Source organism: Accipiter gentilis, chromosome 16 (assembly GCF_929443795.1).
Source record: "Accipiter gentilis chromosome 16, bAccGen1.1, whole genome shotgun sequence".
NCBI classification, from domain to species: domain Eukaryota; kingdom Metazoa; phylum Chordata; class Aves; order Accipitriformes; family Accipitridae; genus Astur; species Astur gentilis.
In genome coordinates, this window is record NC_064895.1 from 24,307,377 (window position 1) to 24,325,804 (window position 18,428).

At 39.5% G+C, this 18,428-nt stretch overlaps 2 protein-coding genes across 3 annotated transcripts in view; one reads left to right on the forward strand and one right to left on the reverse strand.

Annotated features, from left to right (window-relative positions):
• TNFRSF21 (TNF receptor superfamily member 21) overlaps window positions 1-18,428 on the forward strand; it is a 1,117,265-nt gene that overhangs the window by 978,938 nt on the left and 119,899 nt on the right. The window lies entirely within an intron of this gene.
• Window positions 1-18,428, reverse strand: part of CD2AP (CD2 associated protein) — an 84,412-nt gene that overhangs the window by 36,777 nt on the left and 29,207 nt on the right. Inside the window, exons 3-4 of the mRNA XM_049818452.1 lie at window positions 7,733-7,886; window positions 3,917-4,017 (exon numbers count right to left, since the gene is read on the reverse strand). Coding sequence (XP_049674409.1) covers window positions 3,917-4,017; window positions 7,733-7,886 — 255 coding nt within the window. The remainder of the gene's footprint in view (window positions 1-3,916; window positions 4,018-7,732; window positions 7,887-18,428) is intronic.

An 18,428-nucleotide genomic window follows, 5' to 3' on the forward strand; every position in this document is an offset into this window, starting at 1 on the left:
AGAAAAGTCCTTAAGGACATCACAGTGCAACAGAAAACTGAGCTATCCACTCCTTCTGGCAGGAGGCAACCGGCTGAACAGCATATATCTAGCTCTACATGTGTCAGAAGGTACAGATACGTTCCCATCAGAGCTGGCCAGCTGACGAAGGTAGCACAAGGATTTTGTTGCGGCACACAGCAGTCCTAGGGACAGAAGTCAGTTGGATGCCAAATTTTGTTGTTGTTGGCTTTGCTATTCACAAAACAACTCATTTTTCATTTTTGCACTGGAAATAAACCTGTTCAGGAATTAGGGAACATAATGACTCTAATGCTCAGTTATGTGCTTGTATTCCTTCAAAGTTTAACGGAACATTTATCTGGAATGCCCCACGGTCCAAAGCAGAACAAGTAAAAGCTGGGCATACATAGCTAAAGGTGTAAAACAATGTCAGAAGACAAAGAATTGTGCTCTTCAAATTTATGAACCGTTCTCAAAATGTCTTAAATAAGTCAAATGTATTTGCCCAATGAGCACTATTTTAAAAACTGTAAAATAAATTTTCAAAATATTTCATTTTGATTGCTGTTTTGTGGCTGGAAAGCTGTTTTTAGATAAGAAAGAAAAGCAACAGAAAAAAAACCCAAACCAGCAGTTGTTTACATAATCTTTTTTTAGCCTTGTTTTGTAGGTCACTATGCCTGACACACAGGCATAGTTTTTAAATGCTAGCCTACCTCTGGGCAAGCAGAATGCATGCCTGGCAGCTACAGAGACAGACAGGCAATGAAAAGAGAATTCTTATTTTTAAAGACATCCTGGTGCTCAAATATAGTTTTGCTCTGGTTGATTCAAATTCAGAGTCTGGTCCTCTGAAACAAATTTTAAGCATAAGATTACTGGCAAGCACCGACCAGGCTCTGGCACCTCGTGCTTTACATAATACACTACAGAAAACTAAAATTCAAATGCCTTGACTCACCCATACTACACCCATGAAACATGAGAAAGGGACTTTTAATGTTTATGATACAGAAAGCAACTCAAGCATCCATTTATTCTTCTGCCAAAAAATAAGGTCAGCAAAGCACTTTACAGGCTTGCAAGGCAAAGCGATGCCAGTTCAGAGACAGTCAGGAATAAAAAAAAAATTTGTTGAGTGTAATTGCTTCAGCCTCCTCACCACACTGTCTTTAAAAAACCTGACTACTGTATTACCAGAAAAGGTATCTTTAACTGACATTAACAAAACAGGTTAAAAAAAAAAAATAACCTTTTGCATGCTTTGGTGGAGAGCATCTCTGAGCACTAGCAATACAGATGACAATTTCACAGCTGTTATCTTCCCTTTCAAAATCTTACCACATGATACAATTTCCACAAGAGGGAGTTACAGCTCTGGTACATACATCAATCCTTTTTTTGAGCGTGAATTCCATCAACTTATTTCTATAAGATGACAAAAACTGAAACCTCTGAACAAGGGGGGGGGGGGGGTGCTGAAACAAGCAGTTTTGCCAATCTGATTTTATTTTTTGTTAATAAAAACTTCACTAATGGAGTCATATGAATTTCAACTATGCTTGGTAACACAGCATGCAAATACTAAAAATATAATACTACAAAAATAAATCTGCTATTTAGTGCTGCATCTGACAGGAGCAGGGGAAAGATATGAGGAAGAAACAAAAGTTTTACAGCACTAATACAGTTATCACATGTACTTTATGTGTGTATTTTGCACACAAAACCCACATGTTCTGTAAACAAAAACCCCTGCAGATTCAGCTAGCGCAAGAGCCTTTTTCCCTAAAAGCTACTTCTGATTCTTGTGGTCTGCTCTCTTCAATATTAGCCATTCAATTTCTGAACCCATCTGCCTCCACCTTTGATTTCACTATCGGTAGTGTCAGTTGTAACTACTCAATTCATGACTACAATTGCAAGGGTTAAATACTGAATTATTCTCAGGTAATTGATAGAACTGATCCCCTTGGGGAGCTGATTTTACCCTATTTTCTCCATGAAAAAAGTGACTAAGTGATCTTTCATTGAAGTAACAGTTATGAGTTATCTGCATATATATAAACAGCACCTTTTATATATAAATGGAAGCAAAGATAGTCTCACAGTAGCAAAGACAAATTACCTAGGACAAGTTATCCCAGCATATTGCACAACCAATGGATGGTATTTTCTACCATTCTTCACATTTCTGGTCCATCAGTACAGTTTTGTGAAGCAGCCCTAGCCCACACCTGTCGGGTCTATTCTAGACCATGATAAATACAGTGTGTAAACAGCTCTGTGCTAATAGTTAGCTGCAGTATTTTTCTACCAGGTAGCATTTGCCTATAAATTTGATTAACAGTTTCTCTCAGAAGTAGCAAAGGCTGGGTACTACAAACACGTATTTTTAAATCATTAGGAAAAGGAAGAAACATGGGGACAGACAAAAAAAATTAAAAGAATAAAATAAAATCCCTGCTTCCTTAAGAAAGCAGATAAGGAAATGCTTTGATCTTTTTATTCTCTTTGGCTACTTGGTCATCTCTGATATGTCACACTGAACAACCCTCCCCAAATAATTCCAGATGTTGACATGTACAACCCGAAATGGCAGCTTCTGCAACAGTTTACTGCACACGCTCTCTCTTCTGAATGGATATGTTGGACCATTCAAAGTCATGACTGCTGTGTACAGGCACTACCCACAAATTAAACTGGTGAGGTTATCTGGGGCACTCCTTTACAAAACACCCACACACAATGGTATTTATGAAACTGATTTTAGTGAGCAGGTTTCACCAGTCACTTGCTCTGTTTATTCAAAGAGAACAAGTTCTAGAAGACATTAGTGCAAATGCATCTAAAAGCATAACTTTTTCCTTGCTAGAAGAATGGAAAAGTCCTTCCTGGCAGCTGTCAGGATCCAGAAGAGTTAGCACTCTCTTCAAAAGTAGTCATGCATGTGAAAAGCACAATCTCATAAAGCTACTTAAAAAGCACCACCAGACACATGGCTAGAAAGAAAGGTTCAATCTTCTCCACCCTCAGACCCTCAGGAAGGTAGTAAGAGATGGCACCAGTGAAGGTCAGAGCATGCTGTGCAGAAGTTTTCCACCTAGTTCTAAAAAGGTTCTGTCCACGATCGCTCTGGTCTTTTCTGTGGGTTCCCTGACAGATTTCACTCTTGTAAGAGGTACTCTTCTGACATTCCAGCCTCCCACAACACAAGTTGCTATTGAATGGAACAGATACCAAGGAAACATGTAGGTAGGAGAAGATAAGAAACCCCCAACCCCAAACCCCTACTCAAATACACAGGGCCATTGCCATCAAATTCTGAACATCAAGATGTATCTTTAACTGTATGTCTTACCAAGTGGAAAAGGAAGACAATAGAAATAATAACATGTTGTTGAGTGCATTTGTATGCTGCATATTTTTGTGCAAGTGGGTTGAAGTATATTGTACTACAGGTATAGGCTTCTGTGCTGAATACTGTTACTATTAGTTCAAAGCTTCAACAAGTTTGCAAGAAAGCATGAAACTGGAAAATCAGGTCAAATAACATTTTTCACCTAAACCAAGTTATAGTATGTCAACTTAAAGGCAACTGATCCAACAGTTTTAACATAAGCATCCTAAAAACAAGGATCACAGACAGGGCCAAAGAACTGTAAAAGTCTTTCGAAAAAGGAATCTGTGTAACAGATCACAACTTATTGCTGCAATGATCAAATACTTCACCTAAACATTTAGCATTCATTGATTTAGGATTAGATGCTGAGAGAAAGAACTAAAACTACTAGCTTCAGAAACGCTACTTTCAATCCTATTTTTCCAACATCCTTTTAATTCAAGTAATCAGCCAAAAAAACAATTTGACTTTTGGCCACAAAGAGATGATAAGCTCTGTAAAACAGCTTACCTCTTCATTGATGTCGATCACATCCCCCAGCTTGAGTTCCAGCTCATCCTCGTTCTGTGGGACGTACTCAAAGAGCACTTTGCACTGCCGCTTCTTGGACCCTAATTCAAAGGAAATAGCAAAACTAAGAATGTTTGCAAAGCAAAACTAGTTTTTCCCTACACTCAGCTCCTGAGGATCAAATCTGACCAGAAGACCCATAAACTATCCCCAAAAGCTACGTAGCTTTTGCTGCTGGTTTTCCAGTTTGCTTGTGTCGCTTTAGGCTAGTGAGCCATATCTTAGACAGATATGCTGATTACAAACAAACAAACATTACGTTGCCAATTACAACATGCTATAAAAAACATGTTGACACAAGCAAGTCAGATAAATCCCCACTCACTGACTTTTCAAGCTATTTCCTGCCCAAAATCTGCAGGAATGACAACCACTGCCAGTTCCAGTGTTAGCACCTGCTTGGAAGAAAGAAAGAAAATGTGCAAGTTTGCACCTCCAGCCTTTAAGCAATCCTGAAAAAGTAACACGTTTTGTTCTGCACAACACTGAAGTGCGGGTAGCCTTTCTGCTCTCTAACAAAGACCTCGCTAACCACAAGTCTGAGGTAACGCTAACATTTGCCTGGCTCATATTTCAAAATCCAAACTCATTTTTATCTGCAAACGCAAAACACCTTCCTTTTCTCAGTGCCAATATGGAGTCGAGAAATTCAACCTAAGCGTCAATTAGCAGTGTTTGACAAAGGCAAAATTAAAATAAAGCGCAGCCTTTGGAGTTTGCCACATATCATTAAAGCTTTTCAGGCATTAAAAAGACAAAATAACATCACGAAAGGGGAGAGCATTGAAGTGGCTTCCAACAACCCCTCTAGCCAGAGCAGTGTGAACCTATGATTGCCCAATTACTCTGTACATATCCTGGAGTGATGCTACTGCTGAACCTGGAGAGTTTAAGCATTTCTTCTTCAAACAAGAGGCCATGCCTTCAGACATTTTCCACAACAGAGCAGCCAGCACACTTCTGAAGGCAATTGTCCTCCTGAGCTATGATCCACACACACTCCCTCTCCTCCTCAAAAACAGTCTGCCACGGTTTAAGCGAAAATATGAATCGAAAGCTTGAAATGGTAAAGCTTAATCTTGTAGGAGGATATAATTTCCATATTCTCTCTTATACTTTGCACTCCTTCCATACTCAAGCTTCAGCAATTAAGATTAGCTGTGTAAAAACATTTCAAAATACAGACACTGCCTCCAAGATTGATCCTTGTCTTATTATAGCAGCATTGAAAGTCCAAAGTCAGACATTTAGAAGACTGCCACACCCAGCGACCTCAGTACAAAACAGGCCAGGCATCTAAGTAATATTCAGCATCTGAAATTTCTGAGAGGGCTCGCCAAATCAAGAATTTTCTATATGCTGGTTTATGATCTGTGCTCTAAAGAGCTTAAAAGGGGCAGGAAACCAATAAACCAAAAGTATGAAGGTCTATGGGTTATTTCTAATAACACATAATTGCCCACATAATATACCCTTCTTTTAACTCCACTGAAACTCATACATCAGCCAAGAGGGATTGTTGGGTTAACAGTAATTGCAATAAACGGTTCACTGGCCTTTACTACCTCCTACAGCACTTTCAAGGGCTCCTCCTTTGTATGAGATTAACTGATAGCAAAAAAAGGCAAATTAAAAAGTCATGGCCATTTGGTATAAATCTGATCTCAGCATTCCTTTTCATATTAGAATTCTATCTAAATGGGGAAGAGGGGGAGAAAACAAACCCACAGATGAATTTCACATGCAGAACTCTCTCACCTGAGGTCAGTTTTGAGTGATACCCAGTTTAGGAAGTACTGCCTTCCAGTTTAGAAAGTCCCTAGATTAACCTCAGAAGCTAACTGATCCGCGTAGAAAACAACACTCCAGCTTCATGTGGTGCCACAGGACTGCTGGGCTGGCAGTGCCAGGGCAATTCTGTCTGTTTCCAAAACAACTTGTCTGGCTTCAGGTTTTATTTGTTTTGTACAGTGTAAACCAAATTTAGCCCTTTGTTGCAGTAATTTAGCACACCTTCTGTATTTTCCTTTTCCTGAATAAGAGCAGCCATCTAACTGATAGGAATACTGCCTGCAGCTTACTACGCACCTGATATAAAATACCTGAATTCAGTGAGAGCTGCACATGAGAACAACACAAAGGACTTCCAGGCAGAGACAACCGACCTCAGCGCACATTGGAAACTTGCTATTAAAGCATGTTAACTTTGTTTTTAACTTCGTAAACCTCATATTACTAGGTTAGGAACCTGAAACAGAAAGACTCCTAAGCACTGGAAACCTTTTGAAAGGAGTGAGCGACAGCCCAGGCACAAAGCAAACAGGATCTGCAGGAGCTGTTTAAACAATCTTCCACAAAAGAGGGAACAGCAAGTAAAATGGAGACTGTCGTTGCACCAAGTAAACAGTTGTGTGCTTAAAGGAAGGTGCTTGAACACCATTTTCTTGTAGGAGAATGAGACTAGCCAGGGCACTACAGCATTTGAGACCAAGTCATACCTACTACCCTGGCCACAGCCACCAGCATGAGGACAAGACATGCTGAATATGGGATTATTCCAAGGTGGGGGAAACAAGAATGAGTAGCCAACGCCTAAACCAGTATCAGATCATGTTCACAGAACCACAGAATCCTAGAATATCTCAAGTTGGAAGGATCCATAAGGATCATGTTGATTCCATTTCAGAACCTGGTTGCATTAATCTAGGAACACCATTAATCTGTCAGGCTAGATTTTCAAAAGCCTGCTGATAGAAACATCTAACAGGCATATACGTGCTATTGCCAACATGCATATACAAATCAGATTTACTAAAAAGTGATTTTGAAGGTAATATCCTTAGTTGCCTAGAAGAAGATTTCAACAAATCCGTAAATCTGGTGGTCCCGTTTCAGGGCTTTAAAAGATGACTAGTGGCTCTTCTCCTTTTATGGGCAAAAACTCAAAGCATAAACATACCAGAAACAGTAAGTTCTGAATTCTTTCTTTTAAAAAAAGCAAGCTTAAATCATAAATGCCTGCAATCCCTTATAAGAGAGAGGAAGCCAGAGTAATTTAGAGCAACGTCTCTTGTATGACTAAGGTGTCCAAATACAAATCACAAGTCAATTTTCTGGATGCAGGAAATGCAAAGTTTTCTGCCCTAGGTTTTAGTCACCTTGATTTAAATACTGGTATTAAAACATAGAAACCACAGATACAGAGGCACCAAGTCTGCATTCCTGACCATCCTGGGGGCTACAGTTAGAATCAAAGGAAGACCACTACTTGCTCTTAGACACCACCAACTCCACCTTATTTCATACTAGAAGCAAGCCTACCAAACAAGAGGAACCTGAACTACAGAGTGTTTCCTTACCAAAAAGCCCTGAATTTGTAGCAAAACTTTTACGTTTAAAAGAAATTACCACAGGAAGATTTTTGATTATTGTAAACAGGCCTGCAGTTCTCATTCAGGTACCCGACAATATGAGCAGAGCTCACATGAAGTTACAGAGCAACTCTCTGGAATCCAGAAGGGATCTAAATCCTGTTCCCAGGAAGATTCATCCCTATTGCTGCTGTTAAGAACTACATATAAGCTTTCTGCCCGTGCATCTAGGAGCAGAATTTGGCTTAGAATCAAAATTTTTCCTCTTATGCCTCTAGTTTTCCATACAACTTTAAAACCAAGTCAGACATTAAATAATTCATGTTTATTAAAAAAATGTACGTCAGCAGCTTACGCAATTGAAGGAATTGGAAAGACTACATACTCTTCTTGATGCTTTTGGATGGGGGATGAGGCTGAAATCCTCCTGCTGGAAGCCCATAGTTGCTCATACGCTGCACAAGACTGGCTACATTGCCAGATTTCTCTCTCCTGACTGGTATGGCATCATCCTTGGGCTCTACATCCTTCTTAACTTCCTGAAACAAGAGATTTAAAAGACTGAGAGGCCATTTAAATTAACCAAGAGGTCAGTGTTTCTAGACAGGCACTCCATAGACTAACAGATTTCAGGTACTTACCATTTGGTGTGTAATGATGTATTAAACTCAAAAATCATGGCATTCTGCAACTAAATCCTGAATAACACTAAAGGCCTTAATAAACTTGACCTTCCATACAATCACATTAGTAAGCAGGTAAACTGATGTGCTGGGAAAATTCAAGTAAAAGGAGCAGTATTTTAGCCATCTACTCCAACCCTAAGAAAAGTAACTTTGAGCCCAGAAGTCCCATATTGCAACTCTTAAGTAACAGGTTACTTCAGTGACAGACTCATAGGGTAGGGCACTAAAAATATTTTAGTATTTAAAACTGTATTAGGTGATCAACTCTGCCTCAGAAAGCTCAAAGGTTGTTTGTTGACAAGGTGCAGTCATACAGCTGAAAGACATAAGTGGAAAAGAGTGACCTACAAGGAAGAGTGGGAGGACATGAGGGGAAAGGTGTAGGAGGAAAGTAACAGAGACATCATTTTTCTGATCATTTTCTCCCACCTTCCTATCTTTCCAAATTAAAGTGTTAGCATTGGAATGGAATGTGCCAATCAAGAGTAAGAAGCCTATAAACATCAGTTCTTCACAGAAACAGCCATGTACTTAGCAGTTACTCTGCTGCATCAGCTCACTAAATGAGACTCCACCAGAGAACAGATACTCTGAAAGAAGGAAATCATCACTTTGCACAAGAAAAAAACCATTAAGTCAGATCAATGGCCTGTCTAGTGCAGAACACAGCTCCCAGCAGCCGCAATCCCAGACACTCTTTAGAGAGCTAGCCCACAACCCATATCCTCCTACGTTCCCAGTGCACCAGTAAGGGTTTCATTAAGGAGATACCTCCCCTCCTCTCTCCCCTTCATGCTGACTCTCATCAGTGACTTGTCAGGATGGAGAAGTCCTTTGCTTAAGGAACTTCCAATCCATACAAGAATTTTTCCTTCAGTCTCACAGCAACTTCATGCCTTCAATAACTTGATGGAGAATTTTATCAAAGACTTTCTGAGAACCCAAGTGTGTTACCTCCACTGAATCTTGTGCACCTGTGTGCTTAGTAAGACCCCCAAAGCCTATCAGCTATCCCAGCACCGCAGCATTACAATGTCTTGAGGAAAGCAAACACCCATAAGTACTTTGCAGCTTTTTGTAATCCACTTCTGAACAACTCTTGCATCCACCATCAGTAGCCACTGGTTAACAACTTCACTAGTTAATTGCAGCTACAGCGGCAATAAAATATTTAATAATATTTGAAAATAATATTGGCAATGCATATATATACCCTTGCTAATGTTGTGTGAACTCTTAACATAAGCTTTAAGACAACAAAACCCATGCATTGATGAAATGCCAAAAATATGAGAAACATATTCACCAGGACCTATCTGGTGCTTTCTGGAACATTAACACCCAGGTTACTTACTGCAGCTGTCCAGCTGGAAAACTCAGCAGGTCTGGAAACCTACTGATGCTTTCAAACATACTATGAACCTCAAGTCAAACACTCCACAGCACCTTCCTATTTCCCAAAAGAGCAGAGCAAGTAGAAGCAAGACTACAGACAGCACAATTTTTCCTCCCACTCATCTACATTACATAAAGAGGCTTTTCAGAAAACAGGTGAGTAGTTCCTGCTGTTACTTTCCTTCATCCACAAGGACTTCTGCCCCAGAAATCTTAACTCTGCTGAGATCCCATCTTACAAGTGAAGAAAAAAAAAACACCAAAAAAAAACCCAAAAAAAACCAAACACCACAAAAGTCAAACCCCAAAACTCCAGAATAGCACAGCATCATGTCTACCTCCTATTTGAGTAGATATTTCATTTTTCAAAGACTTTGTCATTCTCAGTCTTATAGTTGGGTTTTGGCCAGTTACTTGCAAGTCTGATAAACCATAAGGAATTAAATTTGGCTACAGCTGAAAAGTTTGCCACCTCCAAAACACCTTTCTAGGTGCCTTACTGACAAGGCCATTCTGCTCAACTGAAAAACATACTGGCACTTGAAAACTTCCCTAGAATTGATCTGTCCCTGGATTTTTAAAATTACAACCTTTTGCTATGCAATTTATACAGCCTCCAAAAGCTTCCAGCTGCTCCAGAACTAATGCTTCCCCAGTTAACCAGTCTCTCAATCATAATGCTCTCCGGTGAGGAGTCAGTGCCAGGCTCCTTCCCCAGGTTTGCACTTACACAAGACTTCGGAAGTTGCTGCTGCAATAATTTTGTAAAAAGCAGAGATGCAAAAGAGAAATGGGGAAGACATACACAGGTGGCCTGGTCAAAAACATGATCTACTACTTCTAATAAATGAAAAAAAAAAAAAGAAAAAAAAACCACAAACCACTTCCAAATGCTGGAACAGGCTGTAAGGTAAGCATCACTTTATCAGTAATTTGTAGTATGGACAACATACTTTTAAGTCCAGCAGTATTATCAAAGGCAGCAAAGTAATTGATAGGTTACAAACAACAGGAAACTATTTGAGACAAAAGCAGTGACCACAACAAAAGACCAAAGGCCCAAAAATGAAAGAAGGAATGCTTGAACAACTTTCTTGCCTGACTTGAGTCAGTAATTGAAGTGGTGACAGGTAGGAAATACCCAAAGTCTTAAAGACAAGATTAGCAATGGCAAATATAACAGAAAATATAGTGATACTAGATTAAAAGATAATATCTAAAATCATTCCGTGAGTAACAGTTACATGAAGAAAATATTGCAAACAGATTCAAAAGCTGAAGATTTATTTAAGAATTTCATTAGCAGAAACCAGAAAGAATGATCGTGCACTGGGAGAGACTGGTACCACCAGATTTTCCCAATACAGCAAAGATATGAAAGTTGAACACTTCAATACGCAGTTAAAAGAAACCTTCCTAGTCTAATACATATAAAAGGAAAGAGGATGCAAGGAAAAATCAATATGCCTATGTGAAAAAAAAAACCACGAGCAGAGCACTGCAAACAATCAGAAGAGATGTGCAATAACTAGACATAGGTAAAGAAGTGACGCCAGACATGCTTGAATCAGAGTGGATGGTGACATTTTACTACACATATCAGAAAGCATGCCATGACCATAGCATCAAGTGAAGCAGCTTTGCAACAAGGGAAAGAAAAATAACTACACAAGAGTCTACCACTACAGCAACCAGTGATAAGTCTAGTTTTGAGAAAGAACTACAGAAGAAGGGGTTAGTAAGCAGTGAATGGATAAGCCAACAACTGCTTTCTTTATCTTTAACCTACTAACCTTTAGAACATCCTTGTAAAGCAAGGACAATTTTTTTCTTCTTGTTAAAGAGGAACTGCAGCATTAATTATCCTCCCTCAGGGCATTAAAACCCACATTAAAACCAAACCAAGTTACAGCAAATTCAGGAATCCCTGGTCTCCATACCTGCATGTGGTCCACTACACCACAAACTTGTATTTCACATCAGTTCTCTAGCAGTAGGAAACTGCTCCAAGATTCATTTTCGAAAGCACACATCAGGATCCTGACAAACGTATCCATCGCCACTGCCAGCAATTTCATCCTGTGCATCATCGCTATGACTCTGTCCTTTCGGTCACGTTAAGTTTTTACACAGGAAGTAATTTCTAAACAAGACACATATCGGTTTGGATCTCTGAAAACTGACACCAACTGATGCAAACATTAACACATGCCCCATTAATAACGTTAGTAAGAGTCTGCAATTAACTTAAACGTTAGTAAGAGTCTACAATTCTTACATCTCTTCCCAAACAGCTGGCCTGAATTTCAGTCGTTGGAAAAATAACACTACCCACAGGTCTCATCTCCCATGTACCACTATAACCAACCTGAACATGCCCAAGACTCCTATTCATTGGCTTCACAACAGGTAAGGCATCTTTCTTTCTTTGTTTTTATTGTTTAAGTCAGCCTCATATATCCAAACTATCAGAGAGAGTCTGTGCTGTGACAGTACCAACAAAAAACCTCCGGGACACTTCAGCTTGTTCTGAGATGAAGCCACCACTAGCTGCCAGCCAGCAAAACCAAAATGAAAATATGACATTAACTGCAGCTGGAAATTTTAATATTTTTATTATGCCAGCCTGCTGCAGTTCAAGGCTTGTCAGTGTTTCCATTAGCAACACAGATTTTATGCATTTATGACTTGGCAGTAGAAGGTCAATACAGACTGTCTCTTGGCATAAAACGCACTCAACTGGGAAGGAACCACCCACTCTTTCTGTTGCAAACTACAACACTAGTCATAAAGGTTTGAAGTTTTCATAATCTCTACTAAACGTGTATTTCACAACAATTGCAAGATTTGCTGAAATCACTACAGGCTGATGTGCAAAAATGCATATAATCTAACTCAACAGCAAAAAAAAGACTGGGGTGATCTTAAGGGGCTATTATTTTAATTGCACCTGTCACAGTTTAACAATTCATCAGGGAAATGTATGTATTTATATATACACATAATATCTCAAAATCACTTAGGTACAGCAACATGTGAAACAAGAATTATTCTTCTTTATACACAGACAAAAAATTAACACATCTAAATTCATCTATAGCCTCATGATGCCCGTTAAAATAACCAAATAAGCAGGCGGTCCTGACCTACTTTTTAAGCGAACAAGCAAGCAGCCTTCCCATCATCAGCTGCTTGGGCACACATTGCTCCAGCAGGGACAACAGGATCCTCCCCACTTACCTCACCAGAAGCAAAGAGCACCAAAATCAGTGGGGCACTGGAGATAAAGCAGGTCAGACTGTCTGAAAGGACATCACAAAGTCTATTCCTGAATTACAGGGCACAGAGAGGTTCATTATCCAGCAAACCTAAATCCTTAGCTAGATTCTTCAAGCATAAATATTAAAGACTTTAGCTGCCCATCTCCTTCTATAAATATCATTATATCAAGAACAATCATCTTTAGACTTCTTACATTATTTCCACTGCAAACTACAAAACATCAGCTTGTACAACAGCAATGTGCATTTCTGTTATTGGCTGAGTGCATTTTAAAGCAAGATCTCAAGCAGCAGAAAATGGTCTCAATCTCTAAAGAGGCTGAGATGAATAATACACAAAGGTAGATGTCTGAGCTTCCATATATGATTATCTCATCTCTTTTCTTCCCCTTTTCTCATTTCTTTTCTTCCCCATCAGAACAGCAATAAAGAACACATGGACTAGCAAATTAAGTTTACAATTCATATTTTACTGGGCAGAAAATAAGGAAGTCAGAATTGAACCCATCACTTATTTTAGGGGAGAGGGAGGAATTGGAAGCTTGCAATAAATCTACAGGCAATAGCTTTGTACAAGTTTACCTCTTCCCCTCACAGCCTGCAAAACCCCATCACTGAAAAATAACACATACATATGTGTGTGACAATATACAAATACATATAAAAATCTGTACAGCTGCATACAGATGAGATATTGTCAGCCCAGCCATAATCTGTTCAAGTGCAATGAAACACCATGGTTCCTGGAACACAGAAGTCTTCACATAGCTAATTGTTTAAGCACCCATTACCTCCTGCATTTATAGTCTTAGTTACAGCAACAGCCAGGCAGACACCAGGCAGCTTTAACAGCTCCAGTCTCTTAAATCTAAGATATCCCACGTCCTTTCATTTTGCCAGTATCTCCTCCTTGAATAGAAAACATGTCTTCTCATCATCAGTGCAGGCACCCACAGAGGTGAAATACTTAATAAAGGCAAAAAAGAAAAGATGAGTAATTTGCAGCTATTCCTGTCTGCCCCATTCCTTTGCCACACCTGCCATGAACTAAGGGGACAGCTCAAGATTATCTATGAACCAAAATAGATGAGAAGCTCCTGAGGTCCTTCCCTGGAGCACTCAGGAGGTCAGAGCCCCAACCGGAGAGCTCTGCTGGGAGAGGTCACAAGCTGCCCTTGACTCCCCAGAGGATTAAATGGTATTATTGAAACTAGAAACACATCACCTGAAAGATGAAAGTAGTTACCATCTGAAGAATGGACAAACTTGATAACCTTTGTTTTGCAAGACAAATTACCTCCTGGGAAGTTTAACGTGTGTAACGGGTTGATTTTTTTTGGCCTAATTTATGGCCAAAGAAGGGACTGTTGTTTAACAGTAAATCACGGGGTTTATTTTTTAAGTGCTGACCCACGATCAGGCTGAACCAACAGTAAGGCAGCATCACTCCTCATCTTTGCCTCTTCCAAAACTGAAATTGCTTCATATTCTGAGTTCTGTACACCGCAGTCAAAGGCATTTCTGTTCAAGTCTAAGGTTAGAAAAAAGTTTCCAGCTGACAGGAATCCCTCGCAGTTTTCACAGGAGCTACAGACACAAACTGCTATGGGAGTGACTGTTGCTGTAGTTCCTCAACGCAGCACACCACTCGCTCAAAGGCCATTATCTGCTAAGCACGGCTTTGGAAATTCCCCTAAAATGTTTTTGTTTTTTTTTTTAAGAGTTTAGATGCAAATGGATAGCTCTGCACAAAAGTTTTCGCATGCTTCCAACATAAGAGTACAGAAAGCAAGGATGCAAAGTCTTGGTAGATAAACTTCTCTGCCATCAAACGATGCCAGAAGACATCTGTGGACAGTCTCTCTGCATAGCAGAGTTTCATAAATGCTTGGAGAAATATTTTTAGAAGGTTGAATTATTAATATTTGTGTCTGCTCAGATTCAAGTCACAATTTCTAACTTTTTCCCCCCAAGAATAAAATATATTTAGCTACAGAAGTGACTCAAGCCAGGGTCACACTTCTCCAGTTTGCAGACAGAACCCCAGCACTTCCTTCTAATAAATCACACCCGCATCACGTCACTCAGCATGAAGTTTAACAAGTTACCAATATTTTTACATGTGTTATAATCTATGCTAAATATATATCATATAATCATATTGCCTCCCTGTTAGGAAGAAGGGCACCATCAGCCAAGCAAGGTATCACTTCTTTCTCACAATACATAATGTGGAATAAGCAGGATCACTAGGAAGCATGAGAAAATTACTGAGTCACTTCAGACGTACAGACTAAAACTTGAAAAGCACAGCAGTCAGATCACCAGGCCTACCAACAGCGGAGCAAAGAATCCTAAATTAACAGGAGTAACTAAAGGAAGCACAGATGTTTACATCAATGTTTCCCAACCATTTAATTACGGAAGAAAGTTAGTCTTAAAATACTCCTAAAGAAATAATACCTAAATAACATTTTATGGTGCTGTCACATTCACAGCCAGATAAAAACATCTTAAAATGTTAACTGCATTTCTTTTCTATTCTACTTGCTTATATATATATATATATATAAAAAATTAATTATATTTCTTGTAGTTGTTTTATAGACTAACAGCTAATGTCCTGTCAACCACCAGTCACAAAATACTGCTTTAGATCAATGAAACCAAGAATCACACATGGCAGAGGGCAAGACATAGATCCAGCTCCCGCAGCACATCGTGTTTTATCAAGCTTCCCCCACAAGGGCAGGCAGGAAGACACATTTCTTTCTCTTCTACCAGTTAAGTGCCTCTATTGCTGCTCCAGAGAAATGTGTGATCCATTAACCACCACAGGTCCACTTTGATGTTTAACTCAGAACATCCTTTGTTCCTTCTCACCATCATCCTGGCTTCCTGCATCTGCTGTCGTACTCAGCTTTTCTTCCCTGCATCCCTTTTCCAGGGCACCCGTGTCTTTCCAATCCCTGTAAAACCTCCAGCACTTCACTCGTGGCCACTTCTGTACAAAGGTTAAAGCAAGTGAAAACATTGCCACATCTACGTCCCATCAGAACTCTTGCCTAAGACACAAAATTACATGCTTAAGAGATTTGCTGAATAAGGGCTAAAAATACCAATCTCAAAATCTCAGTGGAGATTAAAAGAGGTTTAAAGATTAAGTTTTATCAAAGATTCACACATTAACTATCACTTTTAACTGAAAATGCATCTTGCTTTCTGCTCCTGTTTTGTAAGCAGCTAGGTGACAGGGCAACTGCCCATCATCATCAGTTTCTAAGTTTGAAAGCTTATTACACCAAGTCCAAAGCTCATGAACTCACATACATACACTAAAATAATATTTTTAGAAAATGAAAAGTATCCAAACAGCTTGTTCAGCATAAAAAACATTTACCACACCTAACTTTGAGATCAGCTCATAACATTAGATAGAACCCAGTCTTCAAGGAAGGAAAACATACAGTCAAAAATGAATTTAATACTGAAAACACTACGGTACAAGAGAGATAACTTCCCCCCTCCAAAACAATGACCCACCCAAAAAAGAAAAAAAATTCAGAAGTGGTGCAAATGTTACAAGATGACAGGCCAGATAAGCTAGCCTCACGCAAGTTTAAGTTTCAAGTTCACAAGTAGCTTGCTCTATTCAACCTCATAAAAAAAGGCAGAAGAACAGATTTAATATTAACCGTGCTGGGTGTACACACATGTTGATTTATTAGACGTATGGCAAAGTACTAAATATACAGCTCTGAAATGCACACCCAGAGCCTCCCAAGATGTAACAAACATTACATATTACAGTACCTGGATAACTGACCTTCTTGGTATTATTACATATGTTAATTCCAGAGTACATATTTATGGCTGTATTTTAGACTTCCTATATACAGTCAAGGTTAGTTTTCTGCACACGTCCAGTCAATTACTGCTGACCAAGACGCTGGCGATGCTTTGTGGAGTTAACTCAGTGATGGTTGCAAACACCATCTGATGGAACACACCCTGTTTGCAAGCTTCCAGCCAGAGAATGGTTACCTTTCCCCGCTGCTGAGAGGAAGTTATAAAGCTACACACAAATCAAGTGTAAAAACTAAATAAGGAAGGACAAAAGAACAGACTGTTTCATGTCGTTAAAGGAATAACTACTTGTACATACCTGTTGTCCCTTCCAGCCTAGCTTGTGCAACAAACCATTACACCCAAACTGAACAGCACGATGAGTACCCAGGAGTGCGCGGTTACAACACAGTAACAATATGCCGTTTAGAGAAGCAAGAGGCACATGTACAATCAAGAAGCTTGGATAACTCAAATCAGAGAGAGTAATTAGCATATCATGCAGGATTCTCATAAGTCATTAATCATGTTTTATCCTGCCAACCTTCGGAACAGTACCTCAAGTTCTCTTCCATACCAGTACTGCCACCAAGGCAAAATTTAGGAGGTCTTTTCATTTCTCCCATGCTCTTAGCAACACAGTATTTTAAAATACAGACTATATAAATATTTTTTAAAATACTAAATATTAAAAGAAGCACCAGTGTTTTCTTCTTTCTGTGTTCACATTCAGCCATGGAAAGACTTCACAATGCTATAGGTTTTTACTCTTGCAGTGAAACAACAATTTGCAAATGCAAACTGAAACTTTCTTGACAGGTGATTTTTTAAAACTTTTTAAAGCACAGGTGGTTATCTAGAACAGAGAATGGGCCACATTATTTCACCAAATTTTCTGCATTTAACTTTTTGTTTGTAGTTAACTTTTAAGGAAAGCATCTATGACATTTCAGATCTAATAATCCATCAAAATAAGTAATACATATAGCCACATAACTTTCTCACGCCATATCTTTCTAATCACCATACCTATGCTGCCTTAGAATATGAAATAATTTACACATCCCCAACCAAAACCAATAAGGCAGTAAAATTCCAGTGTGGACATAGTGACAATACAAAAAGACAACCTGGCACACAGGTGCCCACAAGGGGCTGTGCTGGCCTAGCTGTGTGAGCAGCAGCAGCTCTACAGTGCAGTCTCAGACCATCTGCAGACTCAAATCAACCTCAAGACTTTGCTTTTCCCCTCTTCATGCCAGATACTGTCAGTTTGCAGAAGGAATTCACAGGGTTGGAGCCTGACTGGTATAAACTCAAGCAGTCAATCCAGTGATTCAACTACAAAAGTCACAGAAGTAAGAACAATACCTGATGAGCTCTGAATCCCAGCAAAAACTCGTATATATGACTATATGCCTATATATTGGTGCCATCGGCTGTATCTGCCAATGTTTTCAGCTGGTTTTGTTTTGGGTTTTTTTTAGTATTTTTAGAAACAATGGTTCCCCCATCAGAAGAAAGGCTCACGCAAGCCATTTATCCTGACATTCCAGTTGGAAGAAACCTGTTTCCTTGTTTATTCAGGCTAAAATAGCTGGCTAGTAGAGACCTGTCTCTCACCCCACAAGCACAGGAATCATTATCACCATTCTCGCAAATCCCAGACATGTGCCAATGGACGGGATTAGCGGGAGCAGCTCAGGCAAACCCACATGGCACCCCTTGATAACACACTCTCCAGTGGCACTGTTTTCTCCAAAAGCCAGAAGAAAAATCAGCAGGTACAATGGATGGCACCACCATATCAGCAACAGGTCTTAAAGCTCCAGCCTGAACGCTCAGCTTCACTCCCTGCCAGGAGACAAAGAGC